The 19177-nt window shown below is 44.4% G+C and overlaps 1 protein-coding gene across 3 annotated transcripts in view; it reads right to left on the reverse strand.

The window, feature by feature from the left end:
• The window catches only part of LOC135524063 (calcium/calmodulin-dependent protein kinase type 1D-like), a 53538-nt gene extending 35935 nt beyond the window's left edge, over positions 1-17603 (reverse strand). For 2 of the 3 annotated variants that reach the window (XM_064951218.1, XM_064951215.1), the window contains exon 1: positions 17088-17603. In XM_064951218.1, the coding sequence (XP_064807290.1) occupies positions 17088-17185 (98 nt within the window). In that variant the 5' untranslated portion in view covers positions 17186-17603. The remainder of the gene's footprint in view (positions 1-17087) is intronic. The other variant, XM_064951214.1, reaches the window with a different exon arrangement.
• Between the last annotated feature and the right edge of the window lie 1574 nt (positions 17604-19177).

Below are 19177 nucleotides of genomic sequence, written 5' to 3' on the forward strand. Positions count from 1 at the left end.
CTGGGGCGAAGGACCTCTGTATCAAGCAGCGTCAGAGGAAGGCCCTAAAACTCCAGCCACCCTAGTCATAGACTGTTCATAGACTGTTCTCTCTGCTACCACATGGCAAGCGATACCTATGCAGTCACTTTAACTCTACCTGCATGTACATATTACCTTAAATTACCTCAACTAACCAGTTCCCTCGCACATAGACTCTGTACCGGTACCCCCTGTATATAGCCTCGCTTGTTATTTTACTGCTGCTGTTAAATTATTTATTAATTTTATTTTTCACTTAACTTGTTTTTTTCTTAACTTCTTAAAGCATGGTTGGTTCAGGGCTAAGGATTTGGCGTATGTGACAAATACAATTTGGAATACCTGGAATTCTATCCATGAGCACACTTCCCCAGAATGCCAGTGACCATCAAAGGTGAGCATTTGCCCACTGACGTCGGTTACTGCAGTCAGGTTAAGACCCTGGTGACGATGACGAGCAAACCCACAGTTTCATCAGCTGTCCGGGTGGCTGGTCTCAGACGATCCTGCAGGTGAAGAAGCCAGATGTGGAGGTCCTGGGCTGGCGTGGTGATACGTGGTCTGCGTTTGTGAGGCCGGTTGGACGTACTGACAAATTCTCTAAAACGACGTTGGAGGCAGCTTATGGTAGAGAAATAGACATTCAATTATCTGGCAACAGCTCTGGTGTGCATTCCTGTAGTCAGAATGCCAATTCAACACTCCACCAAAATTGAGACATCTGTAGCATTGTGTTGTGTGACAAAACTGCACATTTTTGGGGTGGCCTTTTGTTCCCAGCACAAAGTGCACATGTGTAATGATCCTGCCATTTAATCAGCTTCTTGATTTTCCACACCAGTCAGGAGGACTAATTATATTGGCAAAGTAGAAATTATCACTGACGGGGATGTAAACAAATTTGTGCACAACATTTGAGAGAAGCTTTTTGTGCATTGGAACATTTCTGGGGTCTTTAATTTCAGCTCATGAAACATGGGACCAACACTTTACATGTTGCACTTATTTCTGTTCAGTGTGAGATATATATATATATATATATATATATTTCTCATTCAAAGAGCACACATCAGATGTTTGTTTAACACAACTTTTATTCTATTGTAATCAAAATCTAAGCTTATCTATCCTTCTGTTTGTATTGGGAAACAAAATGGATTACACCTGCCTGCCAAACATTCAATTGAGCTGTAGTAAAGGAACAATATTTGAAAGTAGATGTCAGGGTCCGTGGATCAATAGCAGATTCTCCCTCTCATAGCTATGCATTGCTGAAGGGTAACAAGGAAAACACTATGGCCTCATCCAGTAGCAGCCCTATTAACCATAAGGACTTCACCTCGATTATTAAAGGATTGAATAGGTATGTGCAATATGGTGGTAGTTCCACATTTCTCTCTGGTAGGCTAGTTGGAATTTCTGGAGAAGCCTGAAATGAAGGAGGGGAAGGAAGAATCTGAGAATATGGGTCTCTTCCTGTCCCGCACGCCTTTGATAAGTCTATTCTTAATTCCCAAGTAAAGGGTCTAGGCTGAATGAGGGATTGGGAAGAGGAGGAGAGAAGACCGTGCTGTGTGTGTGGGTGCTATAGCTGCAAGGGCTGACTCACCCTGAGTGACCCGACCACGACACCAGCTCAGCAGGCAGCTAGCTGACTGAATACACCACACCGCTCACCTGCTGTCTATGCTTATACACAACACAGCAGGAGCCCCAACCAGGGCCTATGCTGTGTTGGCATGGGACTGTGTGTGTGTGTGTGTGTGTGGGGGTGTGGAAGAAAGTTTTACAGAAAAAAACTGAGCACGACCGAGCTACAGCAGATGTAGGTGGGCAGACAGGCAGAGGCATGGTGAGCTGTTATGTAGAGATGACTGGTTTTTAACCTATCGACTGTTCAGACAGTGACTCATTATGGCGACATTCACACTTTTTTGCCCCACTGTATATGACTGTGACACATATTACTTCTTAACTGTATAATAAATTGTGTGTCTTACGTGCCCCTGGAAGCACAGGACAATATAGTTGGATGGAACAGAGAGAATTACGGAAGGTCTCAAATCAATGTGACCCAAATCAATGTGACTGAGCATTGATGTTTTCAATGGTGACAATTTGGCCGTTCCTTTCTTTTTCCCAAGCTTGCTTCCCATCTCATAGCTATGCATTGAAGGGCAACGGGTGGAGATTATGGCCTCATCCAGAAGCAGCCTTTCACCTAGATCTTAAAATATTGAACAGGTATGAGCAATACCTAGGCAAGTCAGTTAAAAATGTGTTCTTGTGCTAATATAGTGCTAGTTCCACATTTACCTTTGATAGGCTAGTTGGAATTTCTGCCATATTGCTTATACCTAATAACCAATCCAATCCGTTCTGATGTAAATGTGTCTATGGGCTCGTGGGTAAATTCTAGGGTCGGGGGAAGGGGTTGAAGGTTATTTAGTCAGGGAGACCTAAAGTGAATGAGTGAGAAGGGATGATCCCTATTGGACACTGATGGGAAAGCCCGAAGTAGAGGAAGGAAGGAAGAGGAGGAGAAGAGAATCTACATCTCTCTGTCCCTGTCACCTCCTTCCTATATCAGTCTATTCTTAATCCCCAAGCAAAGCGTCTAGGCTGAGCGCTGAACAAGGGCTCGGGAGGAGAAAAGACAGCGCTGTGTGTATGTGTGTGCTAAACCTGCCAGGGTTGGCTCACCCTGAGTGAACCGCCTGCTGTCAGCCTGTGACAGCAGCTCAGCAAGCTCACTGAATACAACACACTACACACACCTGCTGTCTCTGCTTATACACAACACAGCAGGAGCCCCAACCAGAGCCTCTGCTGTGCTGACATGGGGCAGTGTGTGTGTGTGTGTGTGGGGGAGGGGGGGTGAGCACGACTGAGCACGACCAAGCTACTGAAGACATTGGTGGGCAGACAGGCAGAGGTATTTTTAATTCATTTCTTTTGTTTTCATTTTAACCTTTAAGTAGGCACTTTCGGTTACTGGCCCAACACTCTAACCACTAGGCTACCTGCCGCCCCCAGGCATGGTGGGCTGTTATGTAGAGATGACTGGCTTTCAACCTACAGACTGTTTAGACAGTGACTCATTTTTTTTCACATTTATTTAACCAGGTAGGCCAGTTGAGAACACGTTCTCATTTACAACTGCGACCTGGCCAAGATAAAGCAAAGCAGTGCGACAGAAACAACAGAGTTACACAAACAAAACGTACAGTCAATAACAAAATAAAAATATTAAAATCTATGTACAGTGTGTGCAAATGTAGAAGAGTAGGGAGGTAAGGCAATAAATAGGCCATAGAGGCAAAATAATTACAATTTAGCATTAATACTGGAGTGATATGTGCAGATGATGATGTGCAAGTAGAGATACTGGGGGGCAAAAGAGTAAGTAATAATATGGGGATGAGGTAGTTGGGTGTGCTACTTACAGATTGACCGTGTACAGGTACAGCGATCGGTAAGCTGCTCTGACAGCTGATGCTTAAAGTTATAGAGGGAGCTATAAGACTCCAGCTTCAAAGATTTTTGCAATTCGTTCCAGTCATTGGCAGCAGATAAAAATGGAAGGAAAGGCGGCCAAAGCAAGTGTTGGCTTTGGGGATGACCAGAGAAATATACCTGCTGGAGAGCGTGCTACAGGTGGGTGTTGCTATGGTGACCAGTGAGCTGAGATAAGGCGGGGCTTTACCTAGAAAAGACTTATAGATGACTTGGAGCCAGTGGGTTTGGCAACGAATATGTAGCGAGGGCCAGCCAACGAGAACATACAGGTCGCAGTGGTGGGAGGATGGCACTGTGATAGCAAATTGGATGTAGTCTGAGTAGAGTGTTGGGGGCTATTTTGTAAATGACATCGCCGAAGTCAAGGATCGGTAGGATAGTCAGTTTTACAAGGGTATGTTTGCAGCATGAGTGAAGGAGGCTTTGGTGTAAAATAGGAAGCCGATTCTAGATTTAATTTTGGATTGGAGATGCTTAATGTGAGTCTGGAAGGAGAGTTTACAGTCTAACCAGACACATAGAATATGTGGACAACTACAAATACCTAAGTCAGAACCGTCCAGAGTAGTGATGCTATAATCAAGCGGGCGGGTGCAGGCAGCAATCAGTTGAAGAGCATGCATTTAGTTTTACTAGCATTTAAAAGCAGTTGCAGGCCATGGAAGGAGTGTTGTATGGCATTGAAGCTCGTTTGGAGGTTAGTTAACACAGTGTTCAAAGAAGAGCCAGATTTATACAGAATGGTGTCGTCTGCGTAGAGGTGGATCAGAGAATCACCAGCAGCAAGAGTGACATCATTGATCTACACAGAGAAAGGAGTCGGCCCAGAGAATTTAACCCTGTGGCATCCCCATAGAGACTGCCAGAGGTCCTGACAACAGGCCCTCCGATTTGACACACTGAACTGCGAGAAGTAGTTGGTGAACCAGGCGAGGCAGTCATTTGAGGAACCAAGGTGATTGAGTCTGCCGATAATAATGCGATGATTGACAGAGTCGAAAGCCTTGGCCAGGTCAATGAAGACGGCTGCACAGTACTCTTTTATCGATGGCGGTTATGATATCGTTTTGGACCTTGAGCGTTGCTGAGGTGCACCCATGACCAGATCGGAAATCAGATTGCATAGTGGAGAAGGTACGGTGGGATTCTAAATGGTCGGTGATCTGTTTGTTAACTTGGCTTTAGAATACTTTAGAGAGGCAGGGCAGGATGGATATAGGTCTAACAGTTTGGGTCTAGAGTGTCTCCTCCTTTGAAGAGGGGGATGACCGTGAAAGCTTTCCAATCTTTAGGGATCTCAGACGATATGAAAGAGGTTGAATAGGGTTCGCAACAATTTTGGCGGATCATTTTAGAGAGGGTCCAGATCGACTAGCCCAGTTGATTTGTAGGGATCCAGATTTTGCAGCTCTTTCAGAACATCAGGGAGGGGGGCAGCCAGTTGGAAATCATGGCCAGCCGTGGAAAAATTATTATTGAAATTCTCGATTATCGTAGATTTATCGGTGGTGACAGAGTTTCCTAGCCTCAGTGCAGTGGACAGCTGGGAGGAGGTGGTCTTATTTTCCATAGACGTTACAGTGTCCCAAAACTTTTTGGAATCAGTGCTACAAAGATGCAAATTTCTGTTTGAAAAAGCTAGCCTTAGCTATCCTGACTATGAATATTGGTCCCTAAACTGAGGACACTCACAGGTAACAATAAAAGAAGAGATGAGGGCATTGTAACCTTATGACGTTACGATCTTGAATACAACGGGAGCCTGCAAGGAAATATAGTTGAATGTAATGGAGTGAATTATGTAAGGTCTCTAGGTGTGACCCAAGTCAGGGGTTACAATCACACGAAAGCCATGTGTTCAAATCAAGAGGCTGATGGGAACATTGAGCTCCTCTTCTCCCTGATGGTAATGAGAGGCACAGCCTGTACCTCAGGAGGACAGGGTCGAACACGGATCCATATGGGTTTAGGGGGAGGCCATTAGAGGACATTAAGGGCTTTCACGCTGCAGTGTGCAGACAGAATGTGACTTAGCCTAAGAGATGTAGCATATTGAGAATGATCTTAGACTCTCAACAACAAATAGGATATGCCGTAATGAAGGGAGTGCTGTGTGTGTTATCACGCCAAATAGCCAGGAAGTAAACAGAGATTCCAATTCCATTTATTTCCTGAATTGACTGAATCAAAATGGAATTGACCCCAATCCTGATCCCCATATTGTCCAAGTTTACACAGTTGAATGGAGACCAGCATTGCCAGTTTACTGAAGCTAAGAGTGGCCTACCTTTCCAGCTTGACACCGTTCTTCGAGGGCTGGCCAAAAACAGCCCCCGAGAATTCCCTTCTCCTACACAGGCTTCCTACAATACCCGATCAAATGACATTCTCCCAAAAAGGAGGAGTGCTGATGCATGTGTTGCTGCTTACATTGGAGGAATTAAATAGAAAAAAAAACATCTGAAGGTCAAAGTCTCTTTTCCTATAATACACAGCTTATCAATTCAACCTCTATCAAACATGTTGACAGGTTCACTTCACGTTCAAAACACACAACAAAAAACGAGTTAGACAAACCAAATCAAGCTTTATTTAGAGCACATTTCAGACATGAAATGCAACGCAATGTGCTTTACAGTAAAAAAATGTAAATAAAAGCTGAAATATTTAATACACAAAAAGATAAAACAAAAAGAACAGCAAGTTATTCCAGAAGCTGAGGGCATAATAACTAATAGCTGCCTCTCCCTGCCTCTTGGTCCTAGACGTTGGGAAAGTTAAAAAGGCCAGAGGACCTGAGGGACCTACTGGGTACATAGCTTTAAAAACATGTCTGACATGTGTTGGGGTGTACAATCGTGGGATTGATTTAAAAACCAATACAATAATCTTAAAATGAATTCTAAAACCAGTGAAATATGTGTTCTCCGCCTGGCCTCGGTCAGTACCCGTGCTGCAGCATTCTGTATATTTTGCAGTTGCCCAATGTCTTTCTTGGGTAGACCAGACAGGAGAGCATTACAGTTGTCAAGCCTGCTTGTAATAAAAGCATGGATGAGTCTCTCTGTATCAGCTGGAGAGAGAAACGGCCGCACCGTGGAAATGTTCCTCAGGTGGTAAAAAGCTACTTTGATCACATTCCGAATGTGTGAATCGAAATTTAGTTCAGAATCTCAAATAACACCTAGATTTTATACCTGCTGTTTTATCTTTGCCTCTGAATTAAAAAGTGTGGCTAGATTTATCACTCTGTGCTTTAGCTACAACAAAAAGTAACACCTACAGTATGCATGTAACACCCAGGCCATTGATGACAATCTTGAAGAGGGAGGGAATCTTTGAAGTATTGTCTTCCATTTGGGGAATATGCCCTTCAAAGTGAGCACTAACATGCTCCCTGTGTGCATCATAATAACGCAGCCACAGCAGAGCGGGCTTAAGTCGAGCGGCTCTAACTGTAGGGCAGAAATAAACTCTGCTGGAATGTGTCTGCACTGAAAAAAAATGTAGTAGTTCAAGCATGAGAGAATACGTTGCGAGAATAACAGAACTGTGAGCTGGACTTTTGTCCTAAGTACAACAAACAGTACTAACGGGATGAAACCCTTCCCCATATCTGTGTGTCTGTTTCGTTTCCCAGTTCAATGGTCAATCTAGCTTTAATAAAAGCATCTCTTGGAGTGCCCCAGAAGCTATACATTCGAGATGTCCACGATGAGTATGACGTGTCTCCTCTAATGCCCAGGAAGCTCCGATTCAAACTACCATTAGACAGCTCTGCAAGCATGTCAAAACATGTTTGTTGCTCAATTATGGAGTTTCGCTGAGCAACTATCTTAATTTACTCCGGTTATGGCCAACGCTTACATCCAAAAGAGGTCTAAATAAAACTGTTTACAAGCAACCAAATAACAGCCTTTTCAGCACCTCTAATGTTTTGAGCTGTTGTAAACCTCTGACCTGTGAGACCGTAATGAGTGATTTACATTGAGGAGTAAAATATACTTTTTTTTTTTTTTTTAGTTGCTTGCACATTTTTATTTAGACATTTTTTTAGAAGTATATAACGGACGTAAATGACGATTGTTGCAAAACTTCATAATTAGTGAGTAATAAGTATTTTGACATAACACTTGCAAAATCGGAGCTTCCCTGGCGTTAGACAGGAGACACATCATACTCATCTTCGACATCCTGAACACACAGATTCTGGGGAACTGAACACCAGAGATCTGAAGTGATAATGAAAATGGTACATACGCCCAGAGTGATCTTAAAATCGCCAAGTAACTTAGACGATAGATTAAGTGATAGCAGTGCTTTCATGACTGCTGATGAAGAGGATAACATTACATGCATTTATTGACATTAATGGTTGACTTATTGACTGGGGAAAGTGACCTGCGCACTGAGCAGTCTCACAAGTTGTGCCTGTTTTAAAGTTGCCCTATGTGGGGCAGGTAATCATTTTTTACTGACAAACAAAGTGCAAATAATTCCAGTAGTCTGCTCCAGACCTGGCACCAGTATGAACTGACTAAGGGGGCAGTGGAAAGGGGACAAACATTGGAGGGGACAGACATTTTCAGGGTGCTGACATTCGAATGACATTGGATTCTGCTTACATCAAGCTATACCACAATAAACATAAAAGTTCAAATGCCGAGACTCAGAGATCAGAGTGCTTTTGAAGTGACAGGTTGGCGTGAAATCTGTAGCCCATATCCACTGTGCTGTATCAGCATGAAACAGGGTCCTTCTAGCAGTCGTAAGAAGAAAGATTCAGCAGGAGGCAGATGTGCAAATGAGTGTTGGATTTATTTATATCTTCCGGTTCCGGGTTGGAGCGAGCGGTCGCATCTACACTTCGGTCCGCAGGTAGTATAACTTTTCATTACATTTTCATTACATTTCATTATAGTACAACGGTTTGATTTGTCTAATCTTAGCAATTTCTTCTTAGCTAGCTACATAGCCGTCTTTGTATCAAAGATAATTGCGTAATTATCGTATTTCGTCGTCCTAACGTAGTCTACACTGCTATCTGCCCAGCAGCTAGCTAAGCAGCTAGCTAACGTCCACCGTCCACCAGCACTGTAGAAACTATTACACTCAACTGAACGACTCGATTAGTGTAGTGTTAGCTAGCTACATAGTTGTCTTTGCTGTCTTCGTATCCAAGATAATTGTGTAGTTTAGAGTGTGTAGACTTCGAGTGATTATCTTAATTTACCGAGGTTAGCTAGCCAGCTATTTGTCGTCCTTAACGTAGGAGATACTGCTAGCTAGCTAGCCAACAGCTAGCCAACCTCTACCGAATAGAACTTCAACTACCCGGTCAACATTCCACTTCGCTCCACAGGTAGTATCACATTTTCATTTCACTTCATTACAGTACAACGGTTTGATTTGTTTGATCGTAGCTAGCTAGCTACATAGCCATCTTTGTATCTAAGACAATTGTGTAGTCTAGAGCGATTTTCTAGGTTAGCTAGCCAGCTATATATATATATATATATATATATATATATATATATATATATATATATATATATATATATATATATATAGATCCCATTTAGCAGACGCTTTTGTCCAAAGCGACTTACAAGTCGGCTGGGGCCACTACTTTTACATATGGGTGGCCCTCGAACCCACGACGCTTGGCGTTAAGCGCCATGCTCTACCGACTGAGCCACGTTCTTTTAACGTAACGTAACGCAATCAACACTGCTAGTTAGCCAGCTAGCCCCCGAATAGCAGCACTGTAGAAACTATTACACTCGACGGAACGACTTGATTAGTGTAGTGTCAACAACGCAGCCACTGCCAGCTAGCCTACAAAGTCAACAACGCAGCCACTGCCAGCTAGCCTACTCCAGCAGTACTGTATCATTTAAATCATTTTAGTCAATAAGATTCTTGCTACGTAAGCTTAACTTTCTGAACATTCGAGACGTGTAGTCCACTTGTCATTCCAATCTCCTTTGCATTAGCGTAGCCTCTTCTGTAGCCTGTCAACTATGTGTCTATCTATCCCTGTTCTCTCCTCTCTGCACAGACCATACAAACGCTCCACACCGCGTGGCCGCGGCCACCCTAATCTGGTGGTCCCAGCGCGCACAACCCACGTGGAGTTCCAGGTCTCCGGTAGCCTCTGGAACTGCCGATCTGCGGCCAACAAGGCAGAGTTCATCTCAGCCTATGCCTCCCTCCAGTCCCTCGACTTCTTGGCACTGACGGAAACATGGATCACCACAGATAACACTGCTACTCCTACTGCTCTCTCTTCGTCCGCCCACGTGTTCTCGCACACCCCGTGAGCTTCTGGTCAGCGGGGTGGTGGCACCGGGATCCTCATCTCTCCCAAGTGGTCATTCTCTCTTTCTCCCCTTACCCATCTGTCTATCGCCTCCTTTGAATTCCATGCTGTCACAGTTACCAGCCCTTTCAAGCTTAACATCCTTATCATTTATCGCCCTCCAGGTTCCCTCGGAGAGTTCATCAATGAGCTTGATGCCTTGATAAGCTCCTTTCCTGAGGACGGCTCACCTCTCACAGTCCTGGGCGACTTTAACCTCCCCACGTCTACCTTTGACTCATTCCTCTCTGCCTCCTTCTTTCCACTCCTCTCCTCTTTTGACCTCACCCTCTCACCTTCCCCCCTACTCACAAGGCAGGCAATACGCTCGACCTCATCTTTACTAGATGCTGTTCTTCTACTAACCTCATTGCAACTCCCCTCCAAGTCTCCGACCACTACCTTGTATCCTTTTCCCTCTCGCTCTCATCCAACACTTCCCACACTGCCCCTACTCGGATGGTATCGCGCCGTCCCAACCTTCGCTCTCTCTCCCCCGCTACTCTCTCCTCTTCCATCCTATCATCTCTTCCCTCTGCTCATACCTTCTCCAACCTATCTCCTGATTCTGCCTCCTCTCTTCCCTTTCTGCATCCTTTGACTCTCTATGTCCCCTATCCTCCAGGCCGGCTCGGTCCTCCCCTCCCGCTCCGTGGCTCGACGACTCATTGCGAGCTCACAGAACAGAGCTCCGGGCAGCCGAGCGGAAATGGAGGAAAACTCGCCTCCCTGCGGACCTGGCATCCTTTCACTCCCTCCTCTCTACATTTTCCTCCTCTGTCTCTGCTGCTAAAGCCACTTTCTACCACTCTAAATTCCAAGCATCTGCCTCTAACCCTAGGAAGCTCTTTGCCACCTTCTCCTCCCTCCTGAATCCCCCCCTCCTCCCTCTCTGCAGATGACTTCGTCAACCATTTTGAAAAAAGGTCGACGACATCCGATCCTCGTTTGCTAAGTCAAACGACACCGCTGGTTCTGCTCACACTGCCCTACCCTGTGCTCTGACCTCTTTCTCCCCTCTCTCTCCAGATGAAATCTCGCTTCTTGTGACGGCCGGCCGCCCAGCAACCTGCCCGCTTGACCCTATCCTCTCCTCTCTTCTCCAGACCATTTCCGGAGACCTTCTCCCTTACCTCACCTCGCTCATCAACTCATCCCTGACCGCTGGCTACGTCCCTTCCGTCTTCAAGAGAGCGAGAGTTGCACCCCTTCTGAAAAAACCTACACTCGATCCCTCCGATGTCAACAACTACAGACCAGTATCCCTTCTTTCTTTTCTCTCCAAAACTCTTGAACGTGCCGTCCTTGGCCAGCTCTCCCGCTATCTCTCTCAGAACGACCTTCTTGATCCAAATCAGTCAGGTTTCAAGACTAGTCATTCAACTGAGACTGCTCTTCTCTGTATCACGGAGGCGCTCCGCACTGCTAAAGCTAACTCTCTCTCCTCTGCTCTCATCCTTCTAGACCTATCGGCTGCCTTCGATACTGTGAACCATCAGATCCTCCTCTCCACCCTCTCCGAGTTGGGCATCTCCGGCGCGGCCCACGCTTGGATTGCGTCCTACCTGACAGGTCGCTCCTACCAGGTGGCGTGGCGAGAATCTGTCTCCTCGCCACGCGCTCTCACCACTGGTGTCCCCCAGGGCTCTGTTCTAGGCCCTCTCCTATTCTCGCTATACACCAAGTCACTTGGCTCTGTCATAACCTCACATGGTCTCTCCTATCATTGCTATGCAGACGACACACAATTAATCTTCTCCTTTCCCCCTTCTGATGACCAGGTGGCGAATCGCATCTCTGCATGTCTGGCAGACATATCAGTGTGGATGACGGATCACCACCTCAAGCTGAACCTCGGCAAGACGGAGCTGCTCTTCCTCCCGGGGAAGGACTGCCCATTCCATGATCTCGCCATCACGGTTGACAACTCCATTGTGTCCTCCTCCCAGAGCGCTAAGAACCTTGGCGTGATCCTGGACAACACCCTGTCGTTCTCAACTAACATCATGGCGGTGGCCCGTTCCTGTAGGTTCATGCTCTACAACATCCGCAGAGTACGACCCTGCCTCACACAGGAAGCGGCGCAGGTCCTAATCCAGGCACTTGTCATCTCCCGTCTGGATTACTGCAACTCGCTGTTGGCTGGGCTCCCTGCCTGTGCCATTAAACCCCTACAACTCATCCAGAACGCCGCAGCCCGTCTGGTGTTCAACCTTCCCAAGTTCTCTCACGTCACCCCGCTCCTCCGCTCTCTCCACTGGCTTCCAGTTGAAGCTCGCATCCGCTACAAGACCATGGTGCTTGCCTACGGAGCTGTGAGGGGAACGGCACCGCAGTACCTCCAGGCTCTGATCAGGCCCCACACCCAAACAAGGGCACTGCGTTCATCCACCTCTGGCCTGCTCGCCTCCCTACCACTGAGGAAGTACAGTTCCCGCTCAGCCCAGTCAAAACTGTTCGCTGCTCTGGCCCCCCAATGGTGGAACAAACTCCCTCACGACGCCAGGACAGCGGAGTCAATCACCACCTTCCGGAGACACCTGAAACCCCACCTCTTCAAGGAATACCTAGGATAGGATAAGTAATCCTTCTCACCCCCCCTTAAATGATTTAGATGCACTATTGTAAAGTGGCTGTTCCACTGGATGTCAGAAGGTGAATTCACCAATTTGTAAGTCGCTCTGGATAAGAGCGTCTGCTAAATGACTTAAATGTTATGTTAAATGTTACACAGAGCTGGTGTTTAAATATCACCATCATATTTGAAAGTATGTTTTATACCCCTTCAAATTAGTGGATTTGGCCATTTCAGCCACACCCGTTACTGACAGGGTATAAAATCGAGCACACAGCCATGCAATCTCCACAGACAAACATTGGCAGTAGAATGGCCTTATTGAAAAGCTCAGTGACTTTCAAGGTGGCACAGTCATAGAATGCCACCTTTCCAACAAGTCAGTTCCTCCAAATTTCTTCCCTGCTCCAGCTGCCCAGTCAACTGTAAGAGCTGTTATTGTGAAAGAGAAACATCTAGGAGCGACAGCGGCTCAGCTGTGAAGTGGTAGGCCACAGAACAGGACAGCTGAAGCACGTAGTGCCCTGTGCACAAAGCGAGGTCTATATAGAAATTAATGGTTTGTCAAAATTGGTGTGGAAGAACTTCACTGGCCTGCACAGAGCACTGACCTCAACCCCATTGAACACCTTTGGGAAAAATTGGCACGCCGACTGCGAGCCAGGCCTAATCTTCCAACATCATTGCCCGACCTCACTACTGATCTTGTGGCTGAATGGAAGCAAGTCCCTGCAGCAATGTTCCAACATCTAGTGGAAAGCCTTCCCAGAAGAGTGGAGGCTGTTATGGCAGGAAGGGGGTGGGGGACCAACTCCATATTAATGCCAATGATTTTGGAATGAGATGTTCAACGAGCATGACTTTTGGTCATGTAGTGTGTGCATGCATGCATACATGCATGCATACATTACATTCATACATAAGGGTCTGACTTAAGAATGTCAGCATTCAAAAGAAAAAGCCTTTCATTAGGCAAAACCTGTCTTAACCAATAAGCTACAGATACAACCTCCCTTTGAGTTACCCAAAGGTGAACTAACTAGAACATCCCCAAACACTTAAATACATTTGGCAACACCTCGTCTTGGCATGCAGGCCAGGTATATGTATGCATGCTACAGTGTGTGCAGTCACACAACATTAAACATGGAGAAACCAGACACACGCTCTCAAAACAAAGACTACGAAGAAATTGACAGTAAACTGGTAAAAGCAATTAAATTAACCAAAAGTTGTTCACAATTGTTGTGCGGTTTTGGAGTTAGAAAAGTGGAGAAAGACGTGCCTATAGCGCATCTTCGCCACACAACCATACCCTTATTCTGATTAACATTTTAAAAACTGTTTGAGACAACTTCCTCACACATGAGCAGTAACCTCACACATTGTCAGGACGTATCAGTGGTCATTTCCCCTTCAACTGAAATCATTACTGTTCAGTATTTCCAACCACCCCATTAAAAACTCACACTACCCAAACATGACAGCAAGGCAGAATGACACATTCCAAATGAGCACTGGGTACATCATACATATTGACTAGAGGTCGGTCGATTAATCGGAATGGCTGATTAATTAGGGCCGATTTCAAGTGTTCATAACAATCGGAAATGAGGATATGTTTGGGTGTTTTGCAGATTTTTTTATACCTTTATTTAACTAGGTAAGTCAGTTAAGAACACATTCTTAATTTAAATGATGGCCTAGGAACGGTGGGTTAACTGCCTTGTTCAGGGGCAGGACGACAGATTTTTACCTTGTCAGCTCTGGGATTCAATCTTGCAAGTTAACCCAAGTTAACTTGTCCAACGCTAACCACCTGCCTCTCATGCAGTAGTAGCCAAGGTAAGTTGCTAGCTAGCATTAAACGTATCTTATAAAAAACAATCAATCATAATCACTAGTTAACTACACATGGTTGATGATATTACTAGTTTATCTAGCGTGTCCTGCGTTGCATATAATCGATGCAACGCTGGGGGATGATTTAACAAAAGCGCATTTGCGAAAAAAGCACAATTGTTGGACGAACCATAAACAACAATGACTTTCTTAAAATCAATACACAGAAGTATATATTTTTAAACCTGCATATTTAGCTCAAATAAATCCAGGTTAGCAGGCAATGCTAACCAGGTGAAATTGCGTTCATTGCACACTGAGTCAGGGTATATGCAACAGTTTGGGCAGCCTGGCTCATTGCGAACTAATTTGCCAGAATTTTACGTAATTATGACATAAGGTTGTGCAATGTAACAAGAATATTTAAACTTAGGGATGCCACCCGTTAGATAAAATACAGAACGGTTCCGTATTTCACTGAAAGAATAAACATCTTTTTCTTTAAATGATCGTTTCGTAACGCTGCTTCGGGTGTGGCTGTTGTCGATGTGTTCCTGGTTCGAGCCCAGGTAGGGGTGAGGAGAGGGACGGAAGCTACACTGTTACACAGGCAATACTATAGTGCCTATAAGAACATCCAATAGTCAAAAGGTATATGAAATACAAATGGTAGAGAGAGAAATAGTCCGATAAATACTATATTAACCTCTTACCTTGGAATATTGAAGTCTCATGTTAAAAGGAACCACCAACTTTCATATGTTCTAAGCAAGGAACTCAAACGTTAGCTTTTTTACATGGCACATATTGCTCCAACACTTTGTTTTTGCATTATATAAACCAAATTGAACATTTTATTTTTGAACATTTATTTAAGGGGAAATTGATTTTATTTGATGTATTATATTAAGTTAAAATAAGTGTTCATTCAGTATTGTTGTAATTGTCATAATTACAAATAAATTAAAATTGTCAGATTAATCGGTATCGGCTTTTTTTTTGATCCTCCAATAATCGGTATCGGCATTGAAAAATCATAATCTGTCGACCTCAAATATTGACCAACATGGTATGTTAATTTGGTGAATATAGATTAGTGGAGCAAATAAAGTAACATCATAGCAGTTTCCCCAAGGCAGATGAAGACTTTGACCAGGCACTGTCCACTAACCTTTTGGCGATGCGGGGGTATAAACTTCCCTGCATGGGCCTTTGTTGAAGCAGGTAAGGGAGCATTCTCTGCATTCTCCAGTCCCCCCCCCAGCAGTGACAACTTCCATGCAACACCCCTTTTGCGGTACAGTTATTTTCTCTCCAAGCCCAGGGAAAGGGTCACAGCACACTGCTCGGGCATAATCAATTCAGCATCAGTCAGTAACCAGGCTTCCAACCAATTGACCACAGATTTTCATGCGAATATTAAAATCTCCATAAATCATTGTGATGACGTAGTGCACAAAATGCACTTTTTTCTTAACTTTTTATTTGGTACGTAAAAACGTAAGTATTTCCATCACATTTTCAACTTTGCTGACAGTTGGTCACAAAAACTGTTGCGTTAAAATACTGACCAGCTCAATTCAGTCTTATGTAGAAAAACAATTTATTTTTTATATTGGATAAAAGTATAGCATACACTACAGTTGAGGAACAATGGGAAAATAATTATTTAAAAGTTGATACAGAGATTTTTTTTCGAAACAACCTTTCAATCATTTGACCTTTTATTATATAGGGACGAACTAAAACTGAGGGGGCACAGGTTTGCACTGAGGGTGCTAAGCCCCCTCTTGAAGCCGGGTACAGTCTGTGTAGGTGAATTTATCCACTTAAAATCTTCGGGACAAGTGATCATAATCTTCTGGCAACCAAAAAACGAACCCTGACTTTCCCAATGGGCAAGTGCCTTTTCGTGCACAAGAGGCTGCTGAGGGAAGAACAGCTCATAATAATTGCCGTAACGGGACCAATGGAATGGCATCAAACACCTGGAGACCATGTGTGTGATGTATTTGATACAATTCCACTCATCAAGCCCGTTCTCCCCAATTAAGGTCCCACTAACCTCCTGTGCTTTTGTGTTATCATAAATGAAATACGGCATAGACATGATCATAAATCAGCACCAGGACAAGATTAGAATCTTCTGCATATATTCAATGTTATTGTTATTAACGTTGTTTCTGCTTATAGACTCAATTTGATGTACATGAATAAAGAAAACCTCAAGAGAATCTATTCTGTAATCCAGGTGCATTGAGCTGAGGCACCACCTTGGGCAAGCGCCATAACCTACCAGAACTAATCTCGGACCAAAATAACCTTCCATTCTATGAGAGATCAATGTAGATGTCCTATTATATACGGTCGTGTCCGATTATCCGTCAAACACCTGCCACCCTAGAATATACCAATCATTTACCGTTTTCGCACGTGCGTCGAATAGTTGCATCCAGAAAGTAACGTTCGATTTCATAAACATTTGTAGGAAATCATAAAAGCATAATTAACATTTGTAAAAAAATATAATAATAATCGCAGGTAGGCTGGCTATTGGTTATCACAAGCCATATTGTCTATACATCGTTGACAACAGTGGAAATCCGACTGGTTCATCTAATGTGCAACAGAACACGAGGACAATTGCATTTCCGCTACGGTTACATTGTATCACTGCCTTGTCTGTCAAGTAAACTGAGTCGAAGACAAAAGTTTTAAGTGTAACACCCTAGGGTTCTAGAACGGAGTAGGATAAACCACGTGACTCACGTTCCAAGGACTTCTTTGAACTCGAATACATGCTTGATATCGTCGACATTCTTCTTCCAAGATCCATCCCCGCCCGACTCTCCGTTCTCCCTCGCCATGTCGCCGCCAGGGAAGACCGAAGTGATTAGATCAGAGACACCGTTTTTCACCTTCTTGTGCTGACTCAGTGAGGAAATACGGTCCCCCCGTCTAGTGCCGACTGAAGTCGGACTGATATCACAGAGTTTCTTCCTGAGTGTCGCCCAATTCTACCTTGCATCGCTCAGCCAATCCGTACAACCCGCTGCGCCGCCAATGCAAAAGGTCTCCTACAGTAGCCCTATCACCAATCACACGTAGCAGCCTACCTGCAGGTTATCAGAATAGTCTAATCTCTTTGACGTAATTGAACGGGAGCTTCCTCGTTATCCCGTCTCTTTTTGGTTCAGAACAATTAATTCTACCTCTTCAGATTCTGTTTAGGCTATGCTACTTGATCTAAATATGACTCCGGCTGGTGTGTGTGTGTCTGAACTGAACCGCTATTCTAGTGAGTCACGCTGCCTGCTGGCCGCCCCCTTTGTTGTTACCAATAACGGGGAGTGGGAGGCTGCTCTCCTCTATTGTCCATGTAGCCGGCATAGTGCGTGGGGATGAGGAGGGGTAGGTTACGAGTGAACGATTGGTGTTCGCATTGCACCAAATCCCATCACCCACTGACTTGCCAAGTTAAATAAAATATTAAATAAAACATAACAAAAATTGTAGTATTTAATGGCTAGAGTTGACATGCAAGTGGGCTTTTCCATGAATACAACTATGGTGACAGTAAACTAACTCCTAACAACAACATGATTGCTCTGATCCCCAGCATTGCCTTGATGCCCTTATAGGCCTGTTCCAACCTACATGACCTCAGCCAAGCCAAAAGGTGTGTAGCAGTTTTCTGCATGTACAGTATATGCATGTGCCTGGTCTATGTTATCACATTCAGTAGTCATCCTTCTCTACTATACCATTATATGACAGATACTTTTTATTTCCCCAAAGCAAAAGGGACATCGCCATTGCTGTTAGCTGAGATGGTTACATAGAAAACCAATTACATCTGTTAATTAAAGTGTCAGAGATTCTGAAGGAAGTGCAATTGGTCTTCTTGTCATTACAATGTGTTAATGAGATGGTGGAGCCTCAACGGTCGGTCTCCCTGGACAGACTGGTTAATCTCGGAGCGGAGCACTGAAGATCACAAATCAATCCTAATGTAGCATCCTTAAGCTTTAGGCCTGACACACCATCCTGACCACTGCACACAGTTTACTAGCCAAACAGAGAGATCAGGATGGCCGAATAAGGCTACCTTGTCCCTGTCCAAAACACGACCTCTAGCCCCTAAGCCAGGGTTTTGCATATGCACAAAAAGCTTATTTCTCTCAAAATTTGTGCACAAACGTATTTACATCCCTGTTCGTGAGCATCTCTCCTTTGCTAAGATAATGCATTCAACGTACATTTGTGGCATATCAAGAAGCTGATTAAACAGCATGATCAGGTGTACCTTGTGCTGGGGACAAAGGCCAAGCTAAAATGTGCAGTTTTGTCATCACACAATGCCACATATGTCTTAAGTTGAGGGAGTGTGCAATTGGCATGCCGACTGCAGGAATGTTCAGCAGAGCTGTTGCCATAAAATGTAATGTTAATAAATAGGGATGCACGATATAACGGAATAGGCTGATATTAGCTAAAAATGGCAACATCGGCTCTATGTGTAGTTTAACGCCGACGTGCAAAACCGATGTCAAGGCTGACGTGCATACCTGTATAACGTAGGTAGATGACGTACTGACGGCACAAAAAAAACAGTGCTGCACGTGCAAAACACAGCATTCCTAACCTTTCCCACAATGTCTGCTGTGTATATTTAAGTTTCAAAAGGAAGATAACAAAAAGGCCATATGCAAAGTTATTCTGCTATTATTTCCCGAGGGGAGAAAGTGAAATCTTTCAATACCACAAATCTAATTACTCATTTGAAAGTGCATCACCCCCAGACGTTCAGCAACTACTTAGAACAAAAGCAGAAGAAAACTAAGCGCTCACGTCCAACA

The sequence above is a fragment of the Oncorhynchus masou genome, chromosome 31 (assembly GCF_036934945.1).
Source record: "Oncorhynchus masou masou isolate Uvic2021 chromosome 31, UVic_Omas_1.1, whole genome shotgun sequence".
Classification (NCBI taxonomy): Eukaryota; Metazoa; Chordata; class Actinopteri; order Salmoniformes; family Salmonidae; genus Oncorhynchus; species Oncorhynchus masou.